This window comes from Ursus americanus, chromosome 31, assembly GCF_024610735.1.
Source record: "Ursus americanus isolate L20-20 chromosome 31, mUrsAme1.1.p, whole genome shotgun sequence".
Classification (NCBI taxonomy): domain Eukaryota; kingdom Metazoa; phylum Chordata; class Mammalia; order Carnivora; family Ursidae; genus Ursus; species Ursus americanus.
Window position 1 is genome coordinate 26,323,589 of NC_142157.1, and position 23,856 is coordinate 26,347,444.

At 41.9% G+C, this 23,856-nt stretch overlaps 2 protein-coding genes across 7 annotated transcripts in view; one reads left to right on the forward strand and one right to left on the reverse strand.

The window, feature by feature from the left end:
* Window positions 1-13: 13 nt before the first annotated feature.
* NUDT5 (nudix hydrolase 5) lies at window positions 14-21,324 on the forward strand. Of its 5 annotated transcripts, XM_087857718.1 has the most exons (10): window positions 199-353; window positions 1,460-1,620; window positions 9,296-9,403; window positions 10,870-10,937; window positions 15,046-15,095; window positions 16,296-16,403; window positions 17,626-17,721; window positions 18,299-18,400; window positions 20,086-20,139; window positions 21,086-21,324. In XM_087857718.1, the coding sequence occupies exons 3-10, from the start codon at window positions 9,341-9,343 to the stop codon at window positions 21,193-21,195; spliced, it is 651 nt and encodes a 216-aa protein (XP_087713844.1). In that variant the 5' UTR covers window positions 199-353; window positions 1,460-1,620; window positions 9,296-9,340; the 3' UTR covers window positions 21,196-21,324. The 5 variants fall into 5 exon arrangements, with proteins under 5 accessions (XP_087713843.1, XP_087713840.1, XP_087713844.1 ...); XM_087857717.1 differs by lacking the exons at window positions 199-353; window positions 1,460-1,620 and adding an exon at window positions 14-152; XM_087857714.1 differs by lacking the exon at window positions 1,460-1,620 and having other exon boundaries at window positions 193-353.
* The window catches only part of SEC61A2 (SEC61 translocon subunit alpha 2), a 41,366-nt gene continuing 27,074 nt past the window's right edge, over window positions 9,565-23,856 (reverse strand). Inside the window, exon 12 of one of the 2 annotated variants that reach the window (XM_087857712.1) lies at window positions 9,565-10,799. In XM_087857712.1, the coding sequence (XP_087713838.1) occupies window positions 10,745-10,799 (55 nt within the window). In that variant the 3' untranslated portion in view covers window positions 9,565-10,744. Of the gene's footprint in view, window positions 14,303-23,856 lie in introns of both variants that reach the window. The other variant, XM_045793930.2, reaches the window with a different exon arrangement.

Below are 23,856 nucleotides of genomic sequence, written 5' to 3' on the forward strand. Positions count from 1 at the left end.
AAAAAAGAGAGCGAGGAGAATCGCGGGACGTCCTCTTAGCATTCACTCGCACACGCACACACACACAAACACACACAAAGCCGTTCGCGTCCCGGAAAAGGAATTCCGGAAGTGGTAAGAAGAAGAATCGATGATCTGCAGCGCCCCGGAAGGTAATTTTCTTAGGCAAGGTTATGGGCGGGGATTCTACGGGTGCCGGGAGGGGCCGAGTGCACATCCTCTTATCACCGCGAGGTGCGGCTGTGCCTGAAGCAGTAACACCGGGTCTTCTGAGATTGCTGCCTCGGATTCGTGCTTTCTTCTTTCGTCCCCCTCCCCAAAGGAGTACCCTCCCCTTCACCCCACACCTTGGAGTAGGTAACTGGGCGCGGGCCAATCACGTACAGTCCCCTCTTTGGGGATGAGGGAGGGAGCACATCTGGTGCGTGCGGGCAGCCGCGCGCGTGTCCCAGTCTGCGGGCTGCGCTAGCGTCCCGGAAAGCGAGGGGACGGCCGCTGCGAAGGCGCGGAAAGGAGGGCCAGTTTAGAGAAAACCAGAGACTGGGGTAGAAGAGCTTGGGCTATTCGGAGTAGAGAAAGCAGGAAACACCGCCGTTACCTGTTCACGTGAGTGCAGTGGTTGAAGCATCTGCAAAGGGGGGAATGGCACCTCTTCGTTCGTGGAGGATTATGAGAGAGAGGGAGAGAATTCTGTCCGTACGTTCCTGGGGAGTTCGACTTTGAAGGTAGAAGAGGAGAGATAAATTTGGGGAAACCGACAAAAAGGGGAGAGGTGACTCGTTTGAGCGTGAACTTCATTTATCCCAGCCCTGCCAAAGTAGCAGCCTGGAAAAATACAGCCAGATTGTATCAGTAGCCGGGCCATGCTGGAATCATAAGACTGGAAGGATTCTAGTCGAATGAAATTTGCAGTATCATTCTTTTCCCCTCCTCTTTTCTCCATCACTCTGTTATTTTCCTTATTCCTTCCGTAATGATGTATCCGATGGCAACCAGACAATAGAATATTTTAAAAGTTCACTTTTGTTTGTTTCTTCAGAAGAATCAGATTCTAGCTGTTGAGTAACTTGCCTTGGGCTTGTCCCAGTCACGTCTGTCTAAGGGCACGCATTTTAGGTATCTCGTTAAAACTGCACACACTCTAGTCCCTCTAAGCAGTTTTAGATTACAAAGAGGTGGGAACCCCCCGACTACAGGCCTCTTTAGAAAAGTATTCATTAGGATAATTACAGGATCCTCTGCCTATTTGGAGTTGGAAACTCCTCCCCCAAAGAGTTTCATGTTTTGTTTTTCTCAAAAATGTTACTGGCTAAGTGGTTTAGTTGGGAGCATCGTTTTTAAAGACACGTTTTCCAAACAGGTAAATTACAATGTTGCAGTGTACGCTGGGGGAGGGGCGTCAGTAGTTTTTCATAAGTACTTCTGAGATTCAGGATTATGTAGTCCTTTCTGTTTTGAGGGGGAAATGAAGCAATATTCCATATATGCTGGGAGAATCGTGCCAGACTGCCAGATCTAAGAGAGACCTAAAGCCGGATGGAGCAATCACTCCGCATGTTCGTTTTGATTTGACCTAGAAATAAACAGGTTGCTGCTGAAGGAAATGTTATCACTGATGAGGTGAGTTAGGGTAAGGTATTTTCTGTTGAAGATAGGAATTAATAGATGTATAGAAGAAAGCAGAAACTGGAAATATAGTCCTTCTGGGAGGAGTAATATGTTAACAGCACAGGAAACTTGAGTGTAAAGGTTGAGGCAGCTGCAAAGCATTAATACAGTACTGGGTATTTGTAGAGAAGCAGCCAAGTTTGTAAACTTAAATATAAACACTACAGGGACGGAATTTGTTACAGATGTCTGTTATTCGGGCTATATACTTTAGAAGCGAGTTCGGTCACTTTTTAGTTTTACAGTTGATTTTAAGTTAACTAGTTACACATTTAACTAGCCTCAAATAAATCAACATTACAAACAGATGCTTGGGTATTTTGAATTGGTACAGCTAAATTCCCTTTGATTATTTTGTAGCCACCATGTTTGTCTTTTTTTCACTTAGCCATGAAGTGTTTATACTCAAGTGTCTTCAATAAAACCTTTACAACAATGGAAATAGTTGCTTTTTCTCATGCATGCCTAAATCAGTAGCTAAGTGATTGTGGGGGAGGGGGCTTATTGTGCAATTCTAAATTAAGTAATTTTTCTGCCCTGAATCCCACAACATGACTAATCCTTTTAAATTAATACTTCCATCTACCTGCTGGTTTTATCCACTTGGATATCTTGCCAACATCAAACTCGGTGTGTCCATATTTGAACACTGTACTACCCCTTTCTCCTGATGCCCCAACATCTTTTAAGAACATCTTATTGGAATAAGCTTTGAAACAAACCCTTTCCCTAGATGCTGGTTTAGGACAAGTAATAAAGTTTCGCATGCAAGGAATTAAGTCTGTTTCCTTGCCACTGCTACCACCCTAGGCCAAACCTATGGTATCTCTTGCTTGGGCTATTGCAAGAGGTTCTTTACTGGTTTCATTATTATACGGCTGTAACCAATTAACCTTTCCTAGGGTAATTAGTTCACAACCCAAACTGAATGTAATGATTATAAATCACCAAGTAGTGTAATTTCAGTAAAATGTTAGTTACCTCTCTGCCCACCCAACCCCCACATCTGCCAGAAAAGAAAAGAAACTCGGTGGCTTTCCATAATTAACAAATTACAAGAAGTTTTCATTATCGGAGGATAATTGTCAGCAAAGGAAAGTTCACTTAAAGTGGATCCATTTGATGTGGATACCAAAATTTTACCGTAAATGGTACAAAAGAAGGAATGATCAAAATATCTTTTAAAAAATTAAAATTTTAAAATGTTTATGATTATAACCAAGACCATTAAATGTAACTATACTAATTGATTACTTGTTTATTATAAATCAAGTGGCTTTTCTGTGTAATTATTCTGAAAGAATGTGGAATGGCATCTTGGACAGGCCTAAGCATTTGATGTTTGACTTTACACACTCAAAGTTATTTTTGCAAAAATTAATCCTCTCCCTCTTAATTTCTTTCAAAATGTCTTATTGGAAATTTCTTAATCCAATTATTAAACTGTTCCAACTGCCTGACCTTGGTCAATCAGAAGCTTTGCTTATGGTTTGAGCTTCTACACCTTTTTATTTGGTCGAGTATAAATGATGTTTACAATACTCAACTTTTATCTGGGAGAGAATCGCCAACGTGTTATTTCTTGTGATTTTTGCTTCACTTTGCAACCTCAGCGAACTGTAGAGATTCCAATATGATAATAACTGAATAATGAGAAGCCTGAGTGCAAACTCTGCTCCCGTTTAACCTGAATCCAGCTATTACTACTAGTACTGAAATACCCAAGATTGTGAAAAAATAATCATTTCTTTTCCTTCTGTGGAGAATTGTTAAGTGCTATCCCCAAAAGGAGTTTACATAGTAACAAGAGCTTGTGGCATGCCAGTTAGAGTTGGGTGCTTTACTTGCCGGCAAATTTGGGGGAGGGGGCAGGCATCCAGCCAAATCTGTGTAAGCCCTTAGAAATGTGTTTGCATGTGTTAACACCATCCATCATATGGGGCTTGTTTGCGGGGTGGGGGAGGGGGTGGTTGGGAGGGGTAGGGGGGAAAGATTGAGAACCACAGAGCTTGCCAAATTCCTCCATAGTAATTTCTCAACCCTTCCCCTAATTAGTGTCTCTGTTTTTCATGTGGTTCCTTGAAATGCTTTCCCTGTCTTCTTGGTATCTAAATCATATCTTAATATCAGATGGCCTCTTAGTAGTAGCCTCTTCAAAGTCTATTACTTTCCCTGCCTCCCAAGTGGATATGATTTGCTCACTTAAAACACCCTGGTATTGCATTATCTCTATAATAGCTATTTACCCTCTGGTTCTTTGCAAGTTGAACTATGAGGTCCCCAAGGGCAGGATTATGGGTCAGTTTGCACTTTGTGTATTTTTTTGTTTTTTTCAAACATTTGAACTGCCCCCTCTCATGAAGCCAGTTAACCTCCTGCCTACCACTGTATGGCAACTCTAAGAAACCTGTGATGTTTTCCCTCACAAGAGTTTTTGGTGCCCTGGAAAAATCATACAACACATCATAGACCTTAAGTGTTCAGACCAAACTAAAACCACATAAAACAGATTATGTGAGTTAAAACAGTAGAACACAACATTACGTACACTGGTATTATTTTAAGTATAACAGGTACCTTAAGTATAACAGCTTAGCCGCAAAATGTAGATGACCTGAAATTCTAGCTAATGAAGTGGATAAAATTTACACTTCACTTTTAAATCTAAAAATAGCATTGAGTCAGCTCAGGAAAGCTCTATCACAGTAACTGAGACAGGAGTGGACAGCATGCATGAGCCTCGTTTCTTTCTGCACTGCCTTACTTGTAAAGACTGGTCCCCAAATGGCACCATTTAGCTTCCAGTGCTAAAATAATGGTGCTAAAAATAATATTCTTTTTCTGTTTCAGTAGTATTTTTGAGATGCCATTATAATCCTGAACATTTTGGTAATCACAGAATAAAGAATATATTTTGAAATCACCCTTTAACCACATTTTTTGGTTATTTACACTGTCAGCACATTGCTACAAAGTACTATTGCCTCTTGGGGCTGGTTGCATTCCAAGTAATTACCCTGGAGAGGCCCAGCCCTGCTTGCCACTTTTTTTTTTCTTTTTTGTAATTTGTCTGTAGTTTGTTGTCTTTCTAGCTCTCTGACGTTCTAGCTTAAATGTTTTTTTTAATACAATCTGTTTGAAACAACTGTTTATAGCTTAACACTTGCTGACCAAAAATCCATCTTTTGATTACTCAGGCTGTGTTGTAATGGAGTTTAACCTGGTTCAATGAAGAGCAGTAGATCCGAGGGACCAGCCTTCAGAACAGTACTTTTTCACCTTTTGGCCATCAACAATCCCTTTGACAGTCTGACAGAAGTTTTAGAATATAAAGATAAGGGGACCTAGCAGATAATTTAAATGTCTTAAAGTTGTATGTAAATCTGAAGGAGCTAGTGGCCCCTTTGCCCGTAAAGATATTCACGTGGGGATGGAGGACGACCTCCATTTTGTCTAGACTTTCTGGGAGTCCAGATTAAGAACCCTTTAACAGAAAAAGTTACAGATGACCTGGCTCTTTTACAAACTTCTGGTGGTGCTTATACTTTTGAGGCCTGCAGTTCTGTTTTTAAAAAGTTTGGGTAGCCATCAAAAGTTATTTGGGGTCAAAATACAACTTTTCAAAAGGAGGTAGAAATTTAACTTAATCCAAGCATCTTGCGCCTAAATTTTAAATCAATTACGTTGTGCACTACATGGGGTCCCTTGGTTGCCTAACAGTTTTCTCTTAAGTGACAGAATTAAAAGCAGAGGAAATATTCCTTCTGTGATGTGTATGTTACTAATAGAAGGGAATGGAAATCTGGAAGATAAAAATCTAGGTAGAGAAAGTTCTTTGATCTGGGTGTAGAGACCACACGGGCAGCGACCAGTAACCAACCTTTGATTTAACCTGAGGTTAGTTTTCATTGGTCAGCATACTACTTTAATTGCCTCTAACAATGTAAATTATTTGTCGTCTGTAAGCCAATGCTAGTTAAAAGTTTGCCAGGAGTAACTGCCTCTTTTCTTATGCTGTGGGCATATAGCCAAACGCTAAATGACTGTCTCCAAATGTCCACGTAGCTTACTGTTTTATTACTCTCAAGCCTCTGTTCAGATGTCACCAAATTAAAGGGGGCTTTCCTGATGACACCATAAAGATATCACCCCTCCCCTGCACCTCTCTACTCTTCTTACCCTTCTTCATCTTCCTCTGTAAGGCGTAGAGTCTCCAACATAAATATTGTATATTGGTCCCCAGTTTTCTCCCCTTCCTCCCACCAGACAGTAAGCTCCTGGAGAGCAGGGCCTTTGTGCAGTTTGCTGCTGCATTCCCAGTGCCAAGGACACAACCTCACTTCCAGCCCTACAATACAGTGGATGTTTGTTTTTTACGAACATTAATACAGTTTGTGCATACTTCATGGTTTAAATGAGTGTGAAAATGTACACACATTTCTTTCTCTCATCCTCATTAAGTGGTTTTTATTTCTTTAGCAGAAAGTCGTTTTTTTCTTCCCTAAGGCCTCAAGTTTTGCTTCTTTGCTAAAGTCCTTACTGGAAATTGAATTCCTAGGTTTGCCCACAGAATAATCTGCAAGCAACAGTGTTGATTACATCTTCGTGATACAACAGAAATACATTTAATTTTACAATTGAAGTACGTGTTGAGGACATGCAAAATCTACACCCAGAGGACAGTAAAATGATGGCGTGGGTACAGTAATGCCACGTACTACTAGCCTGTTGAGTCCAGAGCAGAGCTCCTTGAACTGGTCTCCTCGGCTTGGTCACCCTTTAGATCTAATGTGACTTTCAGCAACCTATTTGTCTCTTGGAGATTTTTAGACTGCAAAGGTGGTGGTTGTTAATTGAGATGCAATTCACATACCATAAAATTCACCTTCTTAAACTGTAAAATTCCATGGTTTTTAGTGTATTCACAAGATGGTGCCACCATCACCACTCTTCAGTTCTAGAACATTCTTCATCAAAAAGAAACCCCATACCCATAAGTAGTCACTCCCTATTCTCTCCTTCCCACGAGTCCCTTGGCAACCACTAATCTGCTTTCTGTATCTCTGGATTTGCTCTTCTGGATATTTCATATACATAGACTCTTACAATATTTGGTATCTTGTATCTGGCTTCTCTCACGTAGCATCATGTTTTCAAGGTTTATCCATCTTGTAGCATGCATCAGTACTTCATTCCTTTTTATGGGTGAACAGTATTCCATTGAATGGATATACCACATTTTATTTATCCACTCATCAATTGGTAGACATTTAGGTGGTATCCACTCTGGGTCTAGTACAATTATACTGCGATGAATATTTGTGTCCAAGTTTTTGTGAGAGAATATGTTTCATTTCTCGGGTATATGCTAGGAATGACATTGCTGGGTCATATGGGAACTTTGTGGTTAACCTTTTGAGGATTGTTTTCCCAAGTGGCTGCACCATCTTGCGTTCCTTCCAGCAGCATGTGTGGGTCTTAGTTTCTCTACATCCTCACTGACGCTTGTTGTTATCTGTCTTTTATTATAATCATCATAGTAGGGATAAAAGTGTGGTATCTCATTGTGTTTTTGATTTGCCTTCCTCTGATGGCTAAAAATGCTGAACATATTTTCATGGGCTTATTGGCCATTTGTGTATCTTCTTAAGAAAAATGTCTATTCAGGTCCTTTGCCTATTTTTAATTAGGTTGTTTGTCTTTTAATTATTGCATTTTAAGAGTTTTTTGCATATTTCAGATACAGTTCTCCTATCAGATTTGCAGACTTTTTTCCCATTCTGTGGTTTTTTTTTTTCCATCTTCATGGTATCCTTTGAAGCACACACGTTTTTAATTTTGAGGAAGTCCAATTTATCTGTATTTTCTTTGGTTGCTTGTGCTTTATGAGTCACCTCTAAGAGATCATTGCCTAACCCAAGATCATGAAGATTTACACTTATGCTTTCTTATAAGAGTTTTATAGGTTTGGCTCTTACATTAGATCTTTAACCCATTTTGAGTTAATTTTTATATACTGTGTTAGGTAAAGGTTCATTTTTTTTTTTTCCCTGAAGATTCCATCTACTTAGAGCACTTGTGCAAGCGGGGGGGGGGGGGAGGAAAAGAGGGAGAGAGAAAGAAAGAATCTCCAGCAAACTCTCTGTTGAGCGTGGAAGCTGATGCAGGGCCCAATCCCATGACCCCAAAATCACGACCTGAGCTGAAATCAAGAGTCAGACGCTCGACTGACTGAGCCACCCAGGCACTCATGAGGTTCTTTTTTATTCTTATGAACGTATATATCTAAGCCCAGAACAATCTCTTAAAAAGGCTATTCTTTACCCCCCCCCCCTGAATGATGGCATTCTCTCTCCCCCCTCTCCGCGCCTGCCCCACTCGTGCAGATGTGAGCGCACGCTCTCTCTCTCTCTCATTAAATAAATCTTTAAAAAAACAAAGATACAAACTTCCAGTAATAAAATAAATGAGATATGGGAATGCAATGTGTACAGCATAGAGAAAAAGTTAATATTGCAATAAGTTTATATGGTGACAGATGATAGCAAGATTTTCGTGGGGATGACTTCATAATATATGTAAACATTGAGCCACTATGTTGTACACCTGAAACTAATACAATATTGTATGTCAGCTACACTTCAATAAAAAAAGGAAGGACCCATTTGAGTTCCCAATACAATAACATCAGCACAAAGACATGAATAACTACGGGTTTCCTGAGAAAGAAAATAGGCCACATAGAAAAAGGATCAGGAATCAGAATGGCTTCGATGTCACAGCAGCCCACACCAGAAGCCAGACGACAGAGCATGGCCTCCATATTTCCGTAGAAAGAGACTTTCAGCCCATACTTCTATATGCAGCCAGGTTATTCAGTCCACTTTGAGGGCAGAAAAAGATTTTCAGACACTCAGGGTACAAAAACAGGAGAATAAGCCAAGAACAGAGGCCAGGGTAGTGTACAACACATGGGACGGGGCCTGCCCCTTCCACAACAGAGCTGGTGCTACTGGTCAACTCACACACAACTGTGACTTTGATACATTTAAACTGATACTTTGATACTTTAAACTGAAACTTTAAAGTAAATGGGCCACAACAATGTGAATGTGTTTAATTCCACTGGGCTGCACCTTTTGACATTATTAAAATGGTATATCCATTTACCACAAGTTTAAAAAAAAAGATCTATGGGAGGTAGAAACAGGCGGCTCGTAGAAGTCTTACAGTTTAGCTGTCCCGGGTAGATAAGGGACAGTAGTGAAGGGGTGGGAATGGGGAGTGGTATACAATTTTTGTACTGTTTCCCCCTTGGAAACTTTTTAAATTTGGAGTCAGAAAAATCCAAGAATGTCTATGTAAGTGCCTAGTGCCTGCCCAGTAGGAACTTAGCTAATGTGGGCTGAATCTAACTGGGATGGCTGCATGTTCTTTCCTGGATGTTTCCTGGGGCCTTGGCATTTATGTTCCAGCTGGGGCAGTTCTCCCAGGTTCACAAGAGAAAAGCAGCTTTGATGACATCAGATAAGTTTTTCACCATTTAAGTACTTTGACCGGTGACCTCTGGACAAATGTTTAATTCAGAAAAATAAATGTAGCCTAAACAAATCTTATTATCTTGCAGCGTGAACTTCCTGCCTGAGGACTATAAAGACTAAGTAGTTTGAAAATGGAAAACCAAGAACCAGCGGATCCTTCTCAAAATACCAAACAGTCTATTATTTCAGAGGAGGTATAAATTGTTTTTCACTTCCCTTCCCCCTCCCCACACAGAGCTGAGTTTCAAAGAAATGTAGAAACTGTTGTTTCAAATGCTTGTATTTAATTCTTTTGTGTGTGTGTGTGTGTGTATTTAATTCTTAAAGACAGTTTCTTAAACATTGTTCCTACTCCCTTTTTTTTTTTTTTTAAAGATTTTATTTATTTATTTGACAGAGATAGAGACAGCCAGCGAGAGAGGGAACACAGGCAGAGGGAGTGGGAGAGGAAGAAGCAGGCTCAGCAGAGGAGCCTGATGTGGGGCTCGATCCCACAACGCCGGGATCACGCCCTGAGCCGAAGGCAGACGCTTAACCGCTGTGCCACCCAGGCGCCCCCTACTCCCTTTTTAGGACTCAGGGACATTTTGCTCTTGTGTGGGAGCAATAGTGTATCTCTTAATTATATGTGCTAGTGAAATGGAGGCTGTTTTTAAGTGGATTTTGGCTGTTAATACAAAAATTCTCAAAATTTTATTAAGTTTCCTTCGGTAGAAGAATAAATCATATGTGAGTTTTAGGGTTTAGACATTTCATACTTAAATATCACGTCTTACTTAGCTGTTTATGGTCTCAATATATATGTTTAAGAACAATAAGAATCTTAAGTTGTTAGTTGTAGTCTGAATTCCAGAACTAATGTATGTGTTATATGTTATTTGGTTTAGCTTTTAATAAGTCTCTTTCTGCAGGAACCATTGCAATGAATAAATTTTAAATCCTTCATCTTGGAACTCTGATCTTGACATCTTCCTGCAGTTGTTTATAATTTAAAAATCTTTCCATGTTGTCTGTGAATAGATCTGCTGATAATTATTAGGTTGCTGCTGGCCAGAAGTGAAATATAGGATAGTAAGAAAAAGGCTACTGCTTTATGTCCGCAGTGAATCTCTCCTGTCAGTTCAGTTTAGTGCCATGGGTAAGTTAGTCCTGGTAACCGAAACTCTATGTCTAGGCAGAATGATCCTGGGCCACCTGTCTTGGATGGGGTGGGAAACCCACGTCGTCCCTGGAAATGCGGTTGTTGGACATGGTTTCCTCAGTCAGCCTTCCGGTGTGGTCACTGACTGTAAACCACCCCTGATGAGTCTCTACCCACTCAACGCACCTGTCTGATGAGCACCCAGCTCAGAGGATAGAACGCTCGGTCCCCGAAAACCCCTCACTCCTGGTCCTCCCTCTCCACTCCCCTGCACCCCCCAAGAGTTTTTCAACTATCATCTCTTTTCACCTCTCTGTATCACTTCCAAAACTCCAGAAAGAAGCCAAACCACCCTTCAGAAAAAAAAACTTTCCATACTTTGAGCAGAAAACCTTCACGCAACTCCTGGGAGGGGCATGTGATCACCGGGAGGGCCGGGCAGAGAAAATCTGAAAGAAAACAAACCTTCTAAATGAAATCCTCAGTTTGAAAGTCTCCCAACTTAATGTCTCCTTTTAGTTAATTTCAGAAGGAAAATGGGTCAAGCTTGAAAAAACAACATACATGGATCCTACTGGTAAAATAAGGTAAATGATTTTTTTCCCTTTTGTAAAATGTGCAGTATTCAGGTCTCCATTTAGCATTTGGCATAAACTCTGATAGCTTCCTCATTGTAAAGTTGGTCTTAAATGAAAAATATAATTCAGTGCTTTCCCATTGTCAGAATGTCTGGATCGCTTATAATCTCTCAATAAAATTACATTGTCAGTTTGTTGTAATAACTAATCAGGAATTGATTTTAACACCATTCTCCCTGAGGAGATTCGTAGGAATCTGAAATTTTGGGCCAAGCCTCACTTAAGCTAATAAAGCAGCAGAATAATTAACCATCCAGGCTGCCTCATTCTGGTCACACCAATTTTTAATTTGTGAATTAGAAGGATTAAGGAGAGAATAGTGCTGGGTTTGAGGTAAAACTTACATCCTTTACACCTTGCTCATGGAAATGTGAACTGGAGGCGAAAAAGGTTTTGCAAAGCATTCCACAGTATGTACCAGTTGCCATAAAGATATGACAGACACCCTTCGACCTAAGTAATCCCACTCCTGAGACTGTGTGGAGTCAGATTTGTGCATGAAAAATGTTCATCAAAATTTAAAAAGACAACAAATTGAAAGCACCCTAACCATTTTAAAGATTGGGAAATGACTGTTACAGTGTAACGTAATAGAAGCATGTGATGTCCAGTAGGAGGGACTACAGTCAGTGAGACTGTAACAACTTCAGTGACTACACTTACTGTGGTGGCCGTTTTGTGTATAATTATTGAGTCACTATCTTGCACACCTAAGATACAATATTGTGTGTCAGTTATTCCTCAATCTAAAAATGGGGACGTAATTTTCTAGTGTATGCATTTGGTAAAATCTCTGCAGTCATCTACAAAGCAGATTCTGAGGACAATCTAGCAATATGAGAAAAGTGATTAAGTGGATAACAACATAGGAAATGGTATATATGCTTTTTAAATTCTTCCCAAATAATATATGTAAGAAAAGGCTAGAAGGAAAACTGGCAAACTATTAAAGGCAGCTGTGCGGTAAACCTTTTCTGTTTTCCAAATTTTCTGTTTAGAAATTGCTTGATATTATAATTAACTGTGAGAAAAAAAATGTGTTAAAAATAGATTAAGCATTTCCCTAGTGAAATATAAAAGGAATGAAGATGCAAAAATATAACTGATTTGGGATCCAGATTACATGATATAAATTCATTAATATAAAAAGTCCATTTGCTAAGCGATCAGATAAGAACACAGGGTTTCTTCGTGAGGAAATACAGCTATCATCCATGTCAACGTACACGAACTTGCCAGTAATAACTGAAACCACTTTAATTACATTTACCAAACTAGCAAAAGTATTAATAAGGGCCAGTGTTGGAGAGCTGCAGGAAATATTAAGCTATCCATAGCACTATTAAATTAAAACCTCAAAGTAAGAAAGCTAAGTACACTGCAGTCCATCAACACAGGGGAAGCGTACAGAACACTTACTTGACTTGAGTTTGATACGCAGAAGTAAGTAGGAAGTTACTAGTGGGTACAGGAGTACAGTACAGAAATGTGGCCAGGCCGAAGCCTTCAGGAGCACAGTATGCTCAAATGTACTTGCATTTGTGAAAATGTAGACAGATTAGAACCCAACTTATAGGGATATGGTTTGGCTCTCTTTTCCCTATGAAGTTGTGTAACTTTATAACAGATACAACCCTTAACACTAATTGGTCTGAAGAGTACCTGTTGGTTTGCACCAGCTCATCTCTTCACCTGACTCCTCTTCCTCTGTCAGCATTTCTTAATCAGGGATGTGCATCAGAATCATTTGGAGGCTTTTTATCAAAATACTCGCATCCAGGTCTCACCTCCAGGGCATCTGTCTCAGTAGTTGAGGCGTGTACTCAAAAGCCTACCAGGTACCATGCTTACATGGCCCTTTATAGCATGTTCACCTCCATTCTTGCACATGGACATCTTCCCCATGACTTCCAAGGAGCTCTTACAAAACACAGTGACATTTCGTACCAGAATGTCAAGCTTCGAAGAGTGAATCTGTGGACTTTCCCATAGGTCATGATGTATAAACTTATGAAATGTTTTATCTGTTACCCAATACGCAAGCATGTCGGTAGGGGTGAAATAGCAGCTCGAAAACATTTTTTCCACCATGTTATTTGTGGATAAAGATACACAATTGATTTTAGTTGGGTAAAAACTGCTGGCAGTACGCCCCTTTATGGACACTTGGGACAGAGCCAAAGTCATCCTTTGTTGCCATTCCTACCTCTTGTGTTTGTTGACTAGGCTAACAACAGTATGTTCTGGGGAAACACGCTTTCCTATAACAAAGGCTCAAAAAATGGAGTAGCTTCATTAGAATCAGAATTCTAAAGCTACAAGAGGCTTTTGAGATAACTTACTCTTACGTCCCTAGTTTTACAACTAAGAACAGTCTTGAGTTTGTGGCTATGAGGTTAGCTGGTAGACAGGCAGAGACTAAGATTTTCTGACTCAATCAGTGTCCATCTCTCAGAGTCCCTTGAAGATGATTGAGCTCACATGGGGCATTCCTGGTCTAGGATTCCTTAAATTTATATTTCCTTGCTCACGATTTATGGCTCGTTACTGGTTATTTTACTTTATCTTAACCACTGTAATGATGCTACTCTTTTTGTTTCCCTTATTCCTAGTGTTTTGGGGGTGGCACCTTCAGTGCTTCTCAGCACTGTCTTCTTCGGTCTTTACAAGTAACCATAAGAGGCAGCAGAGAGAGCTATGCCAGAAGGTGTCCATCTCTTGCATTCTGTATTATTTACTGATCACAGTTGCTTGTTGGTTGGCTTCTTGTTACTAACAGGAATGTTGGGCAGTTGTCATAATAGTGTTTGGTTTTCTTAGGTTCATTTTGACATGTTTGCCATTAGAATTTGGGTATAATACCGAAAGATCTACAGTTTATGGAATGGTTCTTCTTTTTTTTTAAGATTTTATTTATTTATGTGAGATTAACAGAGAGAGAGAGTACAAGCATGGGGGAGGGCAGAGGGAGAAGCAGACTCCCCGCTGAGCAGGGAGCCCGTTGTTGGTGGGGCTCGATCCCAGGACCCTGAATCACAACCTGAGCCAAAGGCAGAGGCTTAACCCACTGAGCCACCCAGGTGCCCCCAGAAAGGGTTTTATGTTTTTGTTTTTAACTAGATTAAATATCTAGATTTTTTCCATAGAAATATGGCACAGTCCAGTCCTTAAGGACAAGCAGGTCAAAAGTGCGAGGGCCCCTCTGGGCAGACATTATGCCTTTCTTACCCTAGTTTCCAGCGCCACTCTGATATCTTCTCTTAGATCCAAAGTTGATCTGCTTCTCCACTCCCATCTCTTAGCACTGCTCCTTTCTGTTTAAGGGATAAGAGAGTGAAGGGGAATTTCCCTCACATGCCCTTCCCCTTCAAACACAATTGTAGCAATAACTGGATTTTCAGGACAGCGTTCCCCAGAAAGAAACAGCTTAATCAGGGAAAGGGAGCAGGAACCTGCCATTACTTATCTCGCTTTTTCCTCTGTGGACCATTTTTCCCTTAGGTAAGATAGATCTCATCCATGCAAAAGAGAGCACTTACCTAAATTTAATAATTCCCCAATGCATAAATGGAATGGCCCTGCTTTCTTAAATTGTTATTTTAGGTCACATGTAAATAACGTCTGAGGAGTTCATATTATGCAGAGTGTCTTTTCTTCTTAGCAAAAAGGCTGGACTTTTCATAGGGGTGTCATCTGCACAGACTGCTTAGTAGCTTTGTAGCTTCACTGACTGCTCCCCTGTAGATTTATGATCCAGCCTGAAATATTTCCAGTGAACAGTCTGAAAGGCAGCTCAAGCGAACAACAGGCCTTCTCTTTAGAGAGCATCAGAAGGCTAAATGTAGGGTGGCACGTTTTCTTTGGAAAAATTTTCAGAAGCTACAGGAAAGCACTGGTGGCTTTTCCTCTACAGATGTGTATGGCTGTGGTTCTTTGCCATTATCGTTAGTACACTTGCATGCTTTGCATTTGAAAGGTCTGGTTGTGGACCGAAAACCCAAGGACATTCCCTTCTGTAATACCAGTGATTTTGTTTTTTTCTTCTCTGCCTGAACAGAACTTGGGAAACTGTGAAACGTACAACCAGGAAAGGACAGTCGGCAGATGGTACGAGTGCAAACCCGTTACAACTCTTCATGAAGGAAGTCACCGTACATCATTGCAGGAGGCGGGGTTCTTTTTACTTAACCAAGACCTCAGAGCAGTTCTCTTCAGTTATGATCTTTTATCTTTAAACCTGCCATTCCTTTTTGTAGTGCTGTGTGACCAAATCAGGCTTTTTTTTTTTTAATTTAAAGATTTATTTATTTATTTGAGAGAGAGCGAGCATGGTGGTGGGGGGGGAGGGCAGAGGGAGAGAGAGTTTAAGCAGACTCCATGCTGACATGGGGCTTGATCTCATGACCCTGAGATCACAACCTGGGCCGAAACCAAGAGTGAGACGCTTAACCAACTGAGCCACCCAGACATCCCAATCAGGCTTTCTTTATAAATGACTTCAGGCTCCTGTCATCTCTGCTGAGTACAGTGTCTTGAGGGGAAGGTATCCTAATATTTATAGCCAAATATAAGTTAGTATAATTTGAAGCCACATACTGTGTCTAAATAGGACTTTTAGAAATCCTTTGTGTTCGTTCAGAGGACCTAGGTGAAAGCCTTTAATATGGAAAAATATTTGGCCCTACTTTATGATGGACCAGTTGCCTTATAAGTTGATAAGGAAATGGATTTAGGAGAACACTATTCTATTCATTCATTTCACTGTCCTTTCTAGCCATAAATGCTTTGATTGCAAAGATCCTGAAAATCACCGCTGGTCTAGAGGAAGTTGGGCAACAGGTCTTTGTTTCTCCCTTTCGTGCTTCCCTTTCATTTTGTTGTCTGTTTTTACTGGAAGTAAACAGAGTAGCTGCCACAATTGCCTGTCGGGATATTTGGGGGCAAGGAGGTAGCCAAGAGCTCCCCTTAAGCAATTTGTGTTTTCCAGAACACGGTGGGGTTTTGTCTACGTTTTGTTCTAAGGCCACGTAAAAGGTTTCTCTCTTGGCAGAAAAGGTCCTTGATCCTAAAACAGTCAAATCCAGTGTAGCTAGCATTTACCACAAACAGCAGGACTGACTTGATTCATTGCTTAAAGGAAATACACACACATGTAGGTGACTGTCCCTTCACCCACGGTCTGGCTCGCTTTGGGGTGAGAAACGCCTCCGCAGAGGTCAGCATAAGGTGGGAATGTGCCCTTGACCCTGTGCTAAATGTTCACGGACGTTTCATTAGGGATTTCCTCGGTTTGTCTCCTGGCCACAGGTGTGGCGGTCATCCCCGTGCTGCAGCGGACTCTTCACTACGAGTGCATCGTTCTGGTGAAGCAGTTCCGACCGCCGATGGGAGGCTACTGCCTAGAATTCCCCGCAGGTAAGTCCCTGAACCCGAGAACTGCAGCACTTGGACACCGAACACCTTTTCATCTGTCCCTGTGGTTTTAAGTAAAACAGAAGCATCCCCGCAGCAGCTGCCCCTGGTCTCGCTCTAGTGACGCGCTGCCCGAGAGCGAGGCAAGGGCAGTGGCCCAGCCGACCTTTCCAAGCCACCTCTCGGCAACGTTCTCTCTAGCTTCTCTTTGAGGAACTGCTTTTCCCTAATTTGTCAACTGAGTTCCATTTTCTATCACTAGCAATTGCCTCTGACCAGAAATTCACAGTAATAACTAGATCAGACTCTTAACTCCAAGAACTATGAATGGAAAAGACATCTTGATCTTCCGGTATGCACACAGGCCAGGGAAATGGTCTTCAGTTCCACTAGAATACCCTCTTGAGCTGCACAGCAAGGTAGAGCTATCCAGAATTTGAAGCTCTGTGTCATCATAGGACTTAATTGGGTTGTTCCCCTCTGAAGAGATTAGATCTCATTTACTTATCACTAGCGGTATAGGTCTTGTACTTTCAAATTCCAGCCAATGAGAACACGTACCAACTTTCCTTCTCATTTACCGGCCATTTCACTGAAGAAATTCACAACTTTAAAAGTAACAGAATAGCCTATATTTTACTTTCTCATTGCATTATTTCCTCTCGAGTAAAATAATCCGAGTTCCGCGTCCTCCCTAGTTGCTGCTCACTCTGAGCATAGCAGCTGCCTCGAGTCCGCCAGCCTCCCAGCCTTCTCCCTCGCAGGGGATGCTCATGCCGGCATTTCTCTCCAGGCCCCAGGATTGCTCTGCCAGGGAGGAAAGCAAGTAGGTGACACTGTGACGTGAGGAAACTGAGAAGAGTGCCAGGCTTCCTGGGCCGGAGCACACAGCTGAGTCCATCACCGAGGCCAGTGGGCAACACCACCGAGCCACTCATCCTCACAGGAACCCTCGCTGTCCGGCTGCAGAGCAGCTCGTGGAAACCACTGAGGTCCAAGATAGACGAACAGACGGCAGCTAGCGGAACCTACTCCAGCTGCCTAGGGTTATCTTTCACCGTTTTTTTTTAGAAAAGTTCCAAACCTCAGTCAGTTTTACCTGTACAACCACGTTCCCAGTCATCTGATCCTTCTCGTGTAGCTCAGCCGCAATTATATTAGAAGAAGGAGAGGTTCCAAAAAACCGGGTTTCCCTAGTCCGCCTCACAAATGACTTAACTTCCAGGTCTCATCGATGATAATGAGAGCCCAGAAGCAGCCGCTCTTCGGGAGCTTGAGGAAGAAACTGGCTATAAAGGTGACGTTGCAGAGTGTTCTCCAGGTGTGTATTGCTACCCAGGTGTGCACTCGGGGACAAACTCTTGAAAATTAGTCAAGCCGTAGATTGTTCTGTGTGTGAAGGGTAACGTGGGTGTTCTTTATGCTCAGGATTCAGATGGCTTTTGTCTTGGCTAAGAGAAACCCCAGATTTGGTCACCCTCTATGCGTGAGCCTCCCCTCCGCAGGAGAGCCAGTTGGAACAAGGAGGCCCTGAAGCTGGAACAGAAATGGGAAATTTGTGACCTTCCCGAGCGTCCCATGTCCTAAGCTTTATGCTTTATTTCTTACCTCATCTGTGTGCCAGGTGCCTCACTAGGACTTTTTTCTCGCTGTGGTGAAAGGAGTTGACAACATGGCAGTACCGTCTAACCTTCCTCAGACTTACCAAACTTAGGAACGCTGGGGAAAATACGAGTGCTGGCCACGCGTATGCTCAGCAGTCCTGCAGCTGTGCTTTTCCTGCACGAGTTCTGTGTTCACTACGACTTGTGAGCCCAGCTTTCTTCCGACATTTAAGTAATGAAACAAATGGCATGTGACTGGTGTCTGTCCAAGTAATCTGTCGCTTCTCTCCGTAGCTGTATGTATGGATCCAGGTTTGACAAACTGTACCACACACATCGTGACGGTAACTATTAACGGAGATGATGCTGAGAACGTGAGACCTAAGCCAAAGCCAGGTGAGTGCTGTGGACTCGTTGAAAAGGTGGTTCTGTTGCGTTAAATATCGTTTAACTTACTACTGATTCGGTTTCTGACTTGTCAGAAGAATAGTAGGCTTGTAGATACTTCATCAGTACTCCAGGCTCTTTTCCTAATCTTGGGTCCTTTAGCATTGTTCTTTGAACGCTTGCTGATCTTTATGCTTTCTTTATAAAATGTTAAAATATGATATTTCCGTATTTTCTATATGGAATTTATTCCCACGTAGTAATATGAGCCACAGGTCTGAATCGTAAACAGTGAAAATCTTCAAAATCACCCCTCTCTCTGTGTGTATTGCAAGAAAGGCATAAATAATTGTGAGCGGCCAGCAGCTGACTAGTCTTCACGGAGTTCCGTACCTAGAGAAACGTTTAGGAAATTCCCGGCTCTATTATATTTCTCAGCAAGTTTGGACTCAAGCTTTGACGCCTCTGCCCGTCCATGTCATCTCCCACCCCATTAAAGGCGGTGCTCACACACATGCCACCATCACGTGTCACAGCCGTCCTCTTCCATTTCCCACCACCTGGGTGCTCCTGAATGTTCCAGTGCCCATCGCAGCTGATTTTAAATGCTCGGTGCTCAAACTTGCTAATACGCATAGGATATGTAGTACAAGTTGGCCGTCCGCAGAGGTGCACAGAATCACCGTGGGCCGGGCACTTCCACTCCTAGGTCGACACCCCAGAGCACTGAAAGCAGGGGCTCGCACAGATACTTGCACCCCAGGGTTCATGTAGCATCACTCACGGTCCCCAGAAAGTGTCCACTAGCAGATGAACGGGCATACACAGCGTGGTGTGTCTGCACAGCAGGCTAGCACCCAGCCCTTACCTGAGACCTGCTGGTGCACACTGTAACTGGACAAATTCTGAAACGGCGGTGCCGAGTGCTTAGTGCAGCCAGACAGAGTAAACAGGTACACCGGGCTGACTCAGTCAGCTGACCATGTGACTCCTGATCTCTGGGTCATGAGTTCAGGCCCCACATTGGGCCTAGAGCTCACTTTAAAAAAGGAAAAAGAAAGTTTTTTTAAGCATAAATCTTGTGATTCCACTCATATGAGGTTACCTAAAATCCACGTATTCACAGACAGAAAGTAGAATAGAGGTCAGCATGTACGGGGACATACTGTTGAGTGCTACCAAGCTTCTCTTTGTGGTGAGAACGTTCTGGAGAAGGTGCCGATAACTGCACAGCAGTGTAAATGTATTTAATGCCACTGAACTATACCTTTTAAAATGGTTTAAATGGTGAATTTTGTATATTTTAACAACTTAAAAATACGTACGTGTGTGTCCTAGAGCATGCTGTAAATGCTATTATACATTTGATTTGGAGAATAATAATTTTGTACTGTTGGAATGCTTTTTACTGTGAACATAGATTAAATTAGTAGAGACCCAGGTTTCTGTTGCATTCTTATGGCCTTTTCGGTGTGTCTTGCACAAAAGCCTTCTTCCAGTGTTTGACCCCAGCGAGCCTTGCTACAACGTCGCCCTTCTGTTTGTTTTCAGGAGACGGAGGTATGTTACCCAGCTAGCAGAGGCTGGCCGTGTGTGTGGCTTAGCGCAGTGGAAATGGCTGCAGGCATTTTGTGGTGTTCTGGTAGGCCCTCTTATTCTTCAGCTTCGTTTTCACTTGCACTTTGTTTGTTTAGAATTTGTCGAAGTAATTTCCTTACCAAAGAATGACCTGCTGAAGAGACTTGATGGTAAGCATTCTTAAGACTATTCCCCAGCTTCCTCAGTTTTCCCCAGCCCAGCCCCATCCAGTGGGGCACTAAAGCGAATTCCATTTCTCTAATTATTTTCTTCCTCATTAAAGTCAAATACCTGAAACTGTTGTACAACCGCAGTTCACCAACAATAGTTTTCCTTTCTGGGTGGCACAGAGTCTAAAAATGTGAGCAAAACATTCTATGTCAAGTGAAAGCTTTCAGTAGGGTTCTTTTTTTTCTATAGAAGAGTCAGGATCATATTCCTGCAGACTTGCCAAAACTTCTATACCTCAAATCTCTAATCCATGGCAATTCAGAGGCCTAAGTAGGTATTTCTTAGTTGATCCTCAAAGATCCAGGGGTTAGCCTGCTGGATGGTTCTCTGCAGGGCAGAAGTTAAAGGAGAATTTAACCATATTTCTTCTACAAAGCCTGAGGTTATAGGAAGAGCAGTGTGTGATATAATGAAGCAGACTAGCAGTGTGAGCCCTAGTAAATCACTGGTCATGTAATTACATCATGTAATTCCTGGCCAGCCCATCTCACAGGGACTTGGTAAAAAATTAAATAAGGTTCCATGGACAAATGTCCTCTGACAAAGCGACAGTCGGAAGTACTGTATTGGAGACAGGCCCGGCTGGGAGGGCCCCATTCACTCATTTGCAAAGAAACAGATAATCTTCCTAATTTGAATGTTTTAAAAATTTTACTTCAAAAAGTAACTTGAAGCACTGTTTGACCTGCTTATATATCCTTTCATCTTCTATCTTACTAGCATTAAGATCCTTGAAGGCAGAAAATGTCTTGTTCACTGCTTTATCTCCGGCCTCTAGCACAGGAACTGGCACATAGTAGTCGCTCAGTAAAGATGGGTTGATTGATAAGGGGCATAGTCCTTGATTAACTTCGTTATGTAACTTGTATCCTTTGCCTTCTCTAGCTCTGGTAGCTGAAGAACATCTGACCGTGGACGCCAGGGTCTATTCCTATGCTCTGGCACTGAAACATGCAAACACGAAGCCGTTTGAAGTGCCTTTCCTGAAGTTTTAAGGCCAAAGGACAGTAGCCATGTTTTTATAAATAAGACCACCAGGCCTCCTTCACTAAGACTTTGTATTCAGCTTAGCTTACTGTAGATTTGAAATTAGCTTTTCCATTAAATAAAAGCAACACAGAATACATGTGGTGATATGGAATTGTAATTACAGGTAGGCTCTAGTCTTCATTTAAATGCTAAACTCCAGCCAATAGTAATGAAAAAGAACATAAATGCAGATACCCAGTTTTTAATCCAGTTTAATTTTAAAGTTCAGCTGTTACTTATCTAATCTAGTCCAACAGATAGGAGCATTTCTAGAGGAAATATGACCTGAATTCCAAATTAGATCTGTTATTCCCACCCTCAGCCCCCATATAAACTTCTGTAACTAGGTATGCAAATAACTATTTACTACATTAGTGTTTAAACAGAGACTTTTTTCTTTTTTTTAAAGACAAACCTATACAGGGGCTTTCTTGGTCATCCTAATTATCTGCTATATGGGATTAATATACATTCCTGCAAGCAGAGAGTGTCAAATCAACAGAGAATAACATTCATGAGAAGCAAATGTTTACATTTGGCTAGTGTCCTCCTACCAACCTAACTACTGAAGGTAAACAAGCTGTTAGGTAATAAAAGATGGTTGATTCCATTCATTATTACAAGGTTAAGAAGCTAATGAAAAAAAATGACCCTTCCCTCAAGAAGGTGTATATACTTAAGAATTTCATTTCCTATCCTTACCTTAGAAAGTACTTGCAGTTTCTAAAACCAAATCCATTTACATGGCTGGGACAGCACTGTCCTGCTGTTAAACCCTGAGTATAGCCAACAAGGTCAGCAAGTACCAGAAACCCAATGCAACTACCTTAAAGGGGAGAACGGGGGCACTGTTTCCAGCTCAGGACATGCCTAGCGCCCCTGTCATCCAAAAGGTCTGCCAGTGTTCCTGGGCCATCTTCTCATCTTTTGGCTGAGCTTGGCCCTTGTGTTGACTTTTGTGGCCTCTAGCAGCTCCAGAACTATCACCGTTCAGATGAGCCCCCAGCAGAAGTCTCCGGGTGATGCTCCCTGGCTAGCCTTAAATCTTGTTTCCGGTCCTGGGCTCAGGCCCCTCATATCAGATAAAACCAGGATACTCATGCCAAAAATGCTGTAATATAGTTCATCTGTCTACAGGGTCCCTGTGTATTCAGTGTATCACTGTGTTCATCTCTGTATCCAGAGATGTTTTTGTGAGCAAAAATACAAGATTAGACTTTCTAAACAAAGGGGGAAAGTATGGAAGTAGAGAACTGTCTAGATTGTCTATTCTCTGTAAATATTGCAAAAATTAGGCCCCCAATTACTTGCTCTAATAGTAGCCTTCCCGTCCCCCTAACCCTTTTTTTAAAACAAAAAATTTTTTTAGATTTTATTTATTTATTTGACAGAGAGACCACCAGCAAGAGAGGGAACACAAGCAGGGGGAGTGGGAGAGGAAGAAGCAGGCCCCCAGCAGAGCAGAGAGCCCTATGCGGGGCTCGATCCCAGGACCCTGGGATCACGCCCTATGCCAAAGGCAGACACTTAACGACTGAGCCACCCAGGCACCCCAAAAAACCCTTATTTTTAATCATAGGCATTATGATTCTCCAGAGATCTTACTCCTCCTCCCTGAGCTCTCAAAGACCAATCGTATAATCTCCCTTGTTACTGCCCTTCTTCAAAAATCAAGAAACAGAAGGCATATGGAAAATATACAGCCTCGGGCATAGACCAGTCTCCAAACAGACCAGCTCGTCCAGAGCCGCTCCCCATAGGAATTGAGAAACCTATTAAATGTTGGTGGAAGGGAGATCTTTACAACCCCTACCTGTCCTTTCTACCTTTGTCTCTTCCTAAGAGTGCAAATTAGAAGTGACAGCTGAATCCTAGAACATACCCTACTGCCTTTTATGTTAACCTTTAAACATCAAAGACTGTACTTGGGAAGTTAGGTCAGTTTGAGAGCCGGCACTGCTCATTTATCAGCATTTGAAAGTTAAAGCTTTCCTATAAGCAGCCCTATTTCCACCTTCTCTTGGAAAAAAAAAAAAAAAATCACGTATGACAACATTGGATCCCCATTTCTGCGGTCCCAACGGTCTGAGGCCCTTAGGCGATGTCCTCCAGAGGACCACTGTTCCTGTCCTGCAGCCTTTGTTTTCTCTGCTTCCCTGTAACTGGTTTTGTGATCCTGGCCTGAATAAGATGTACTTCCTGCACTTACTAAGAAAGTAAACAATGGAAACCCTTACTTCTGAAAAGGATCTTTCAAAAACTGTGATCTGTGGCCAAAAGAGCACACAGATTAAAAAATTATTTATAAAGAAGTATGCTATTTCAGATGGAGGCTGGGATGTTATCGGAGACCGCTACTGTCCTGTTCTTTCCAGTGCTAGTCGCATAACTGAGCACCTTTACGTCGGTCCCTGTTCCTCAGCAGTTTTAGGATTAAACACTACACTGTAACTACGCTTGCCCTCTTGCCACAGACCTCTCCGGGTGGGTTTTGTATGATTTCGATGAACCTATACAAATAATCTTAGAAATCATTTAATATCCGATTTTATTTTTCCAACACAACTGAAACAGTTTTATTAAATAAAGGTTTATTTTCTACTGTTTACACTCATGTTGCTGCTGTA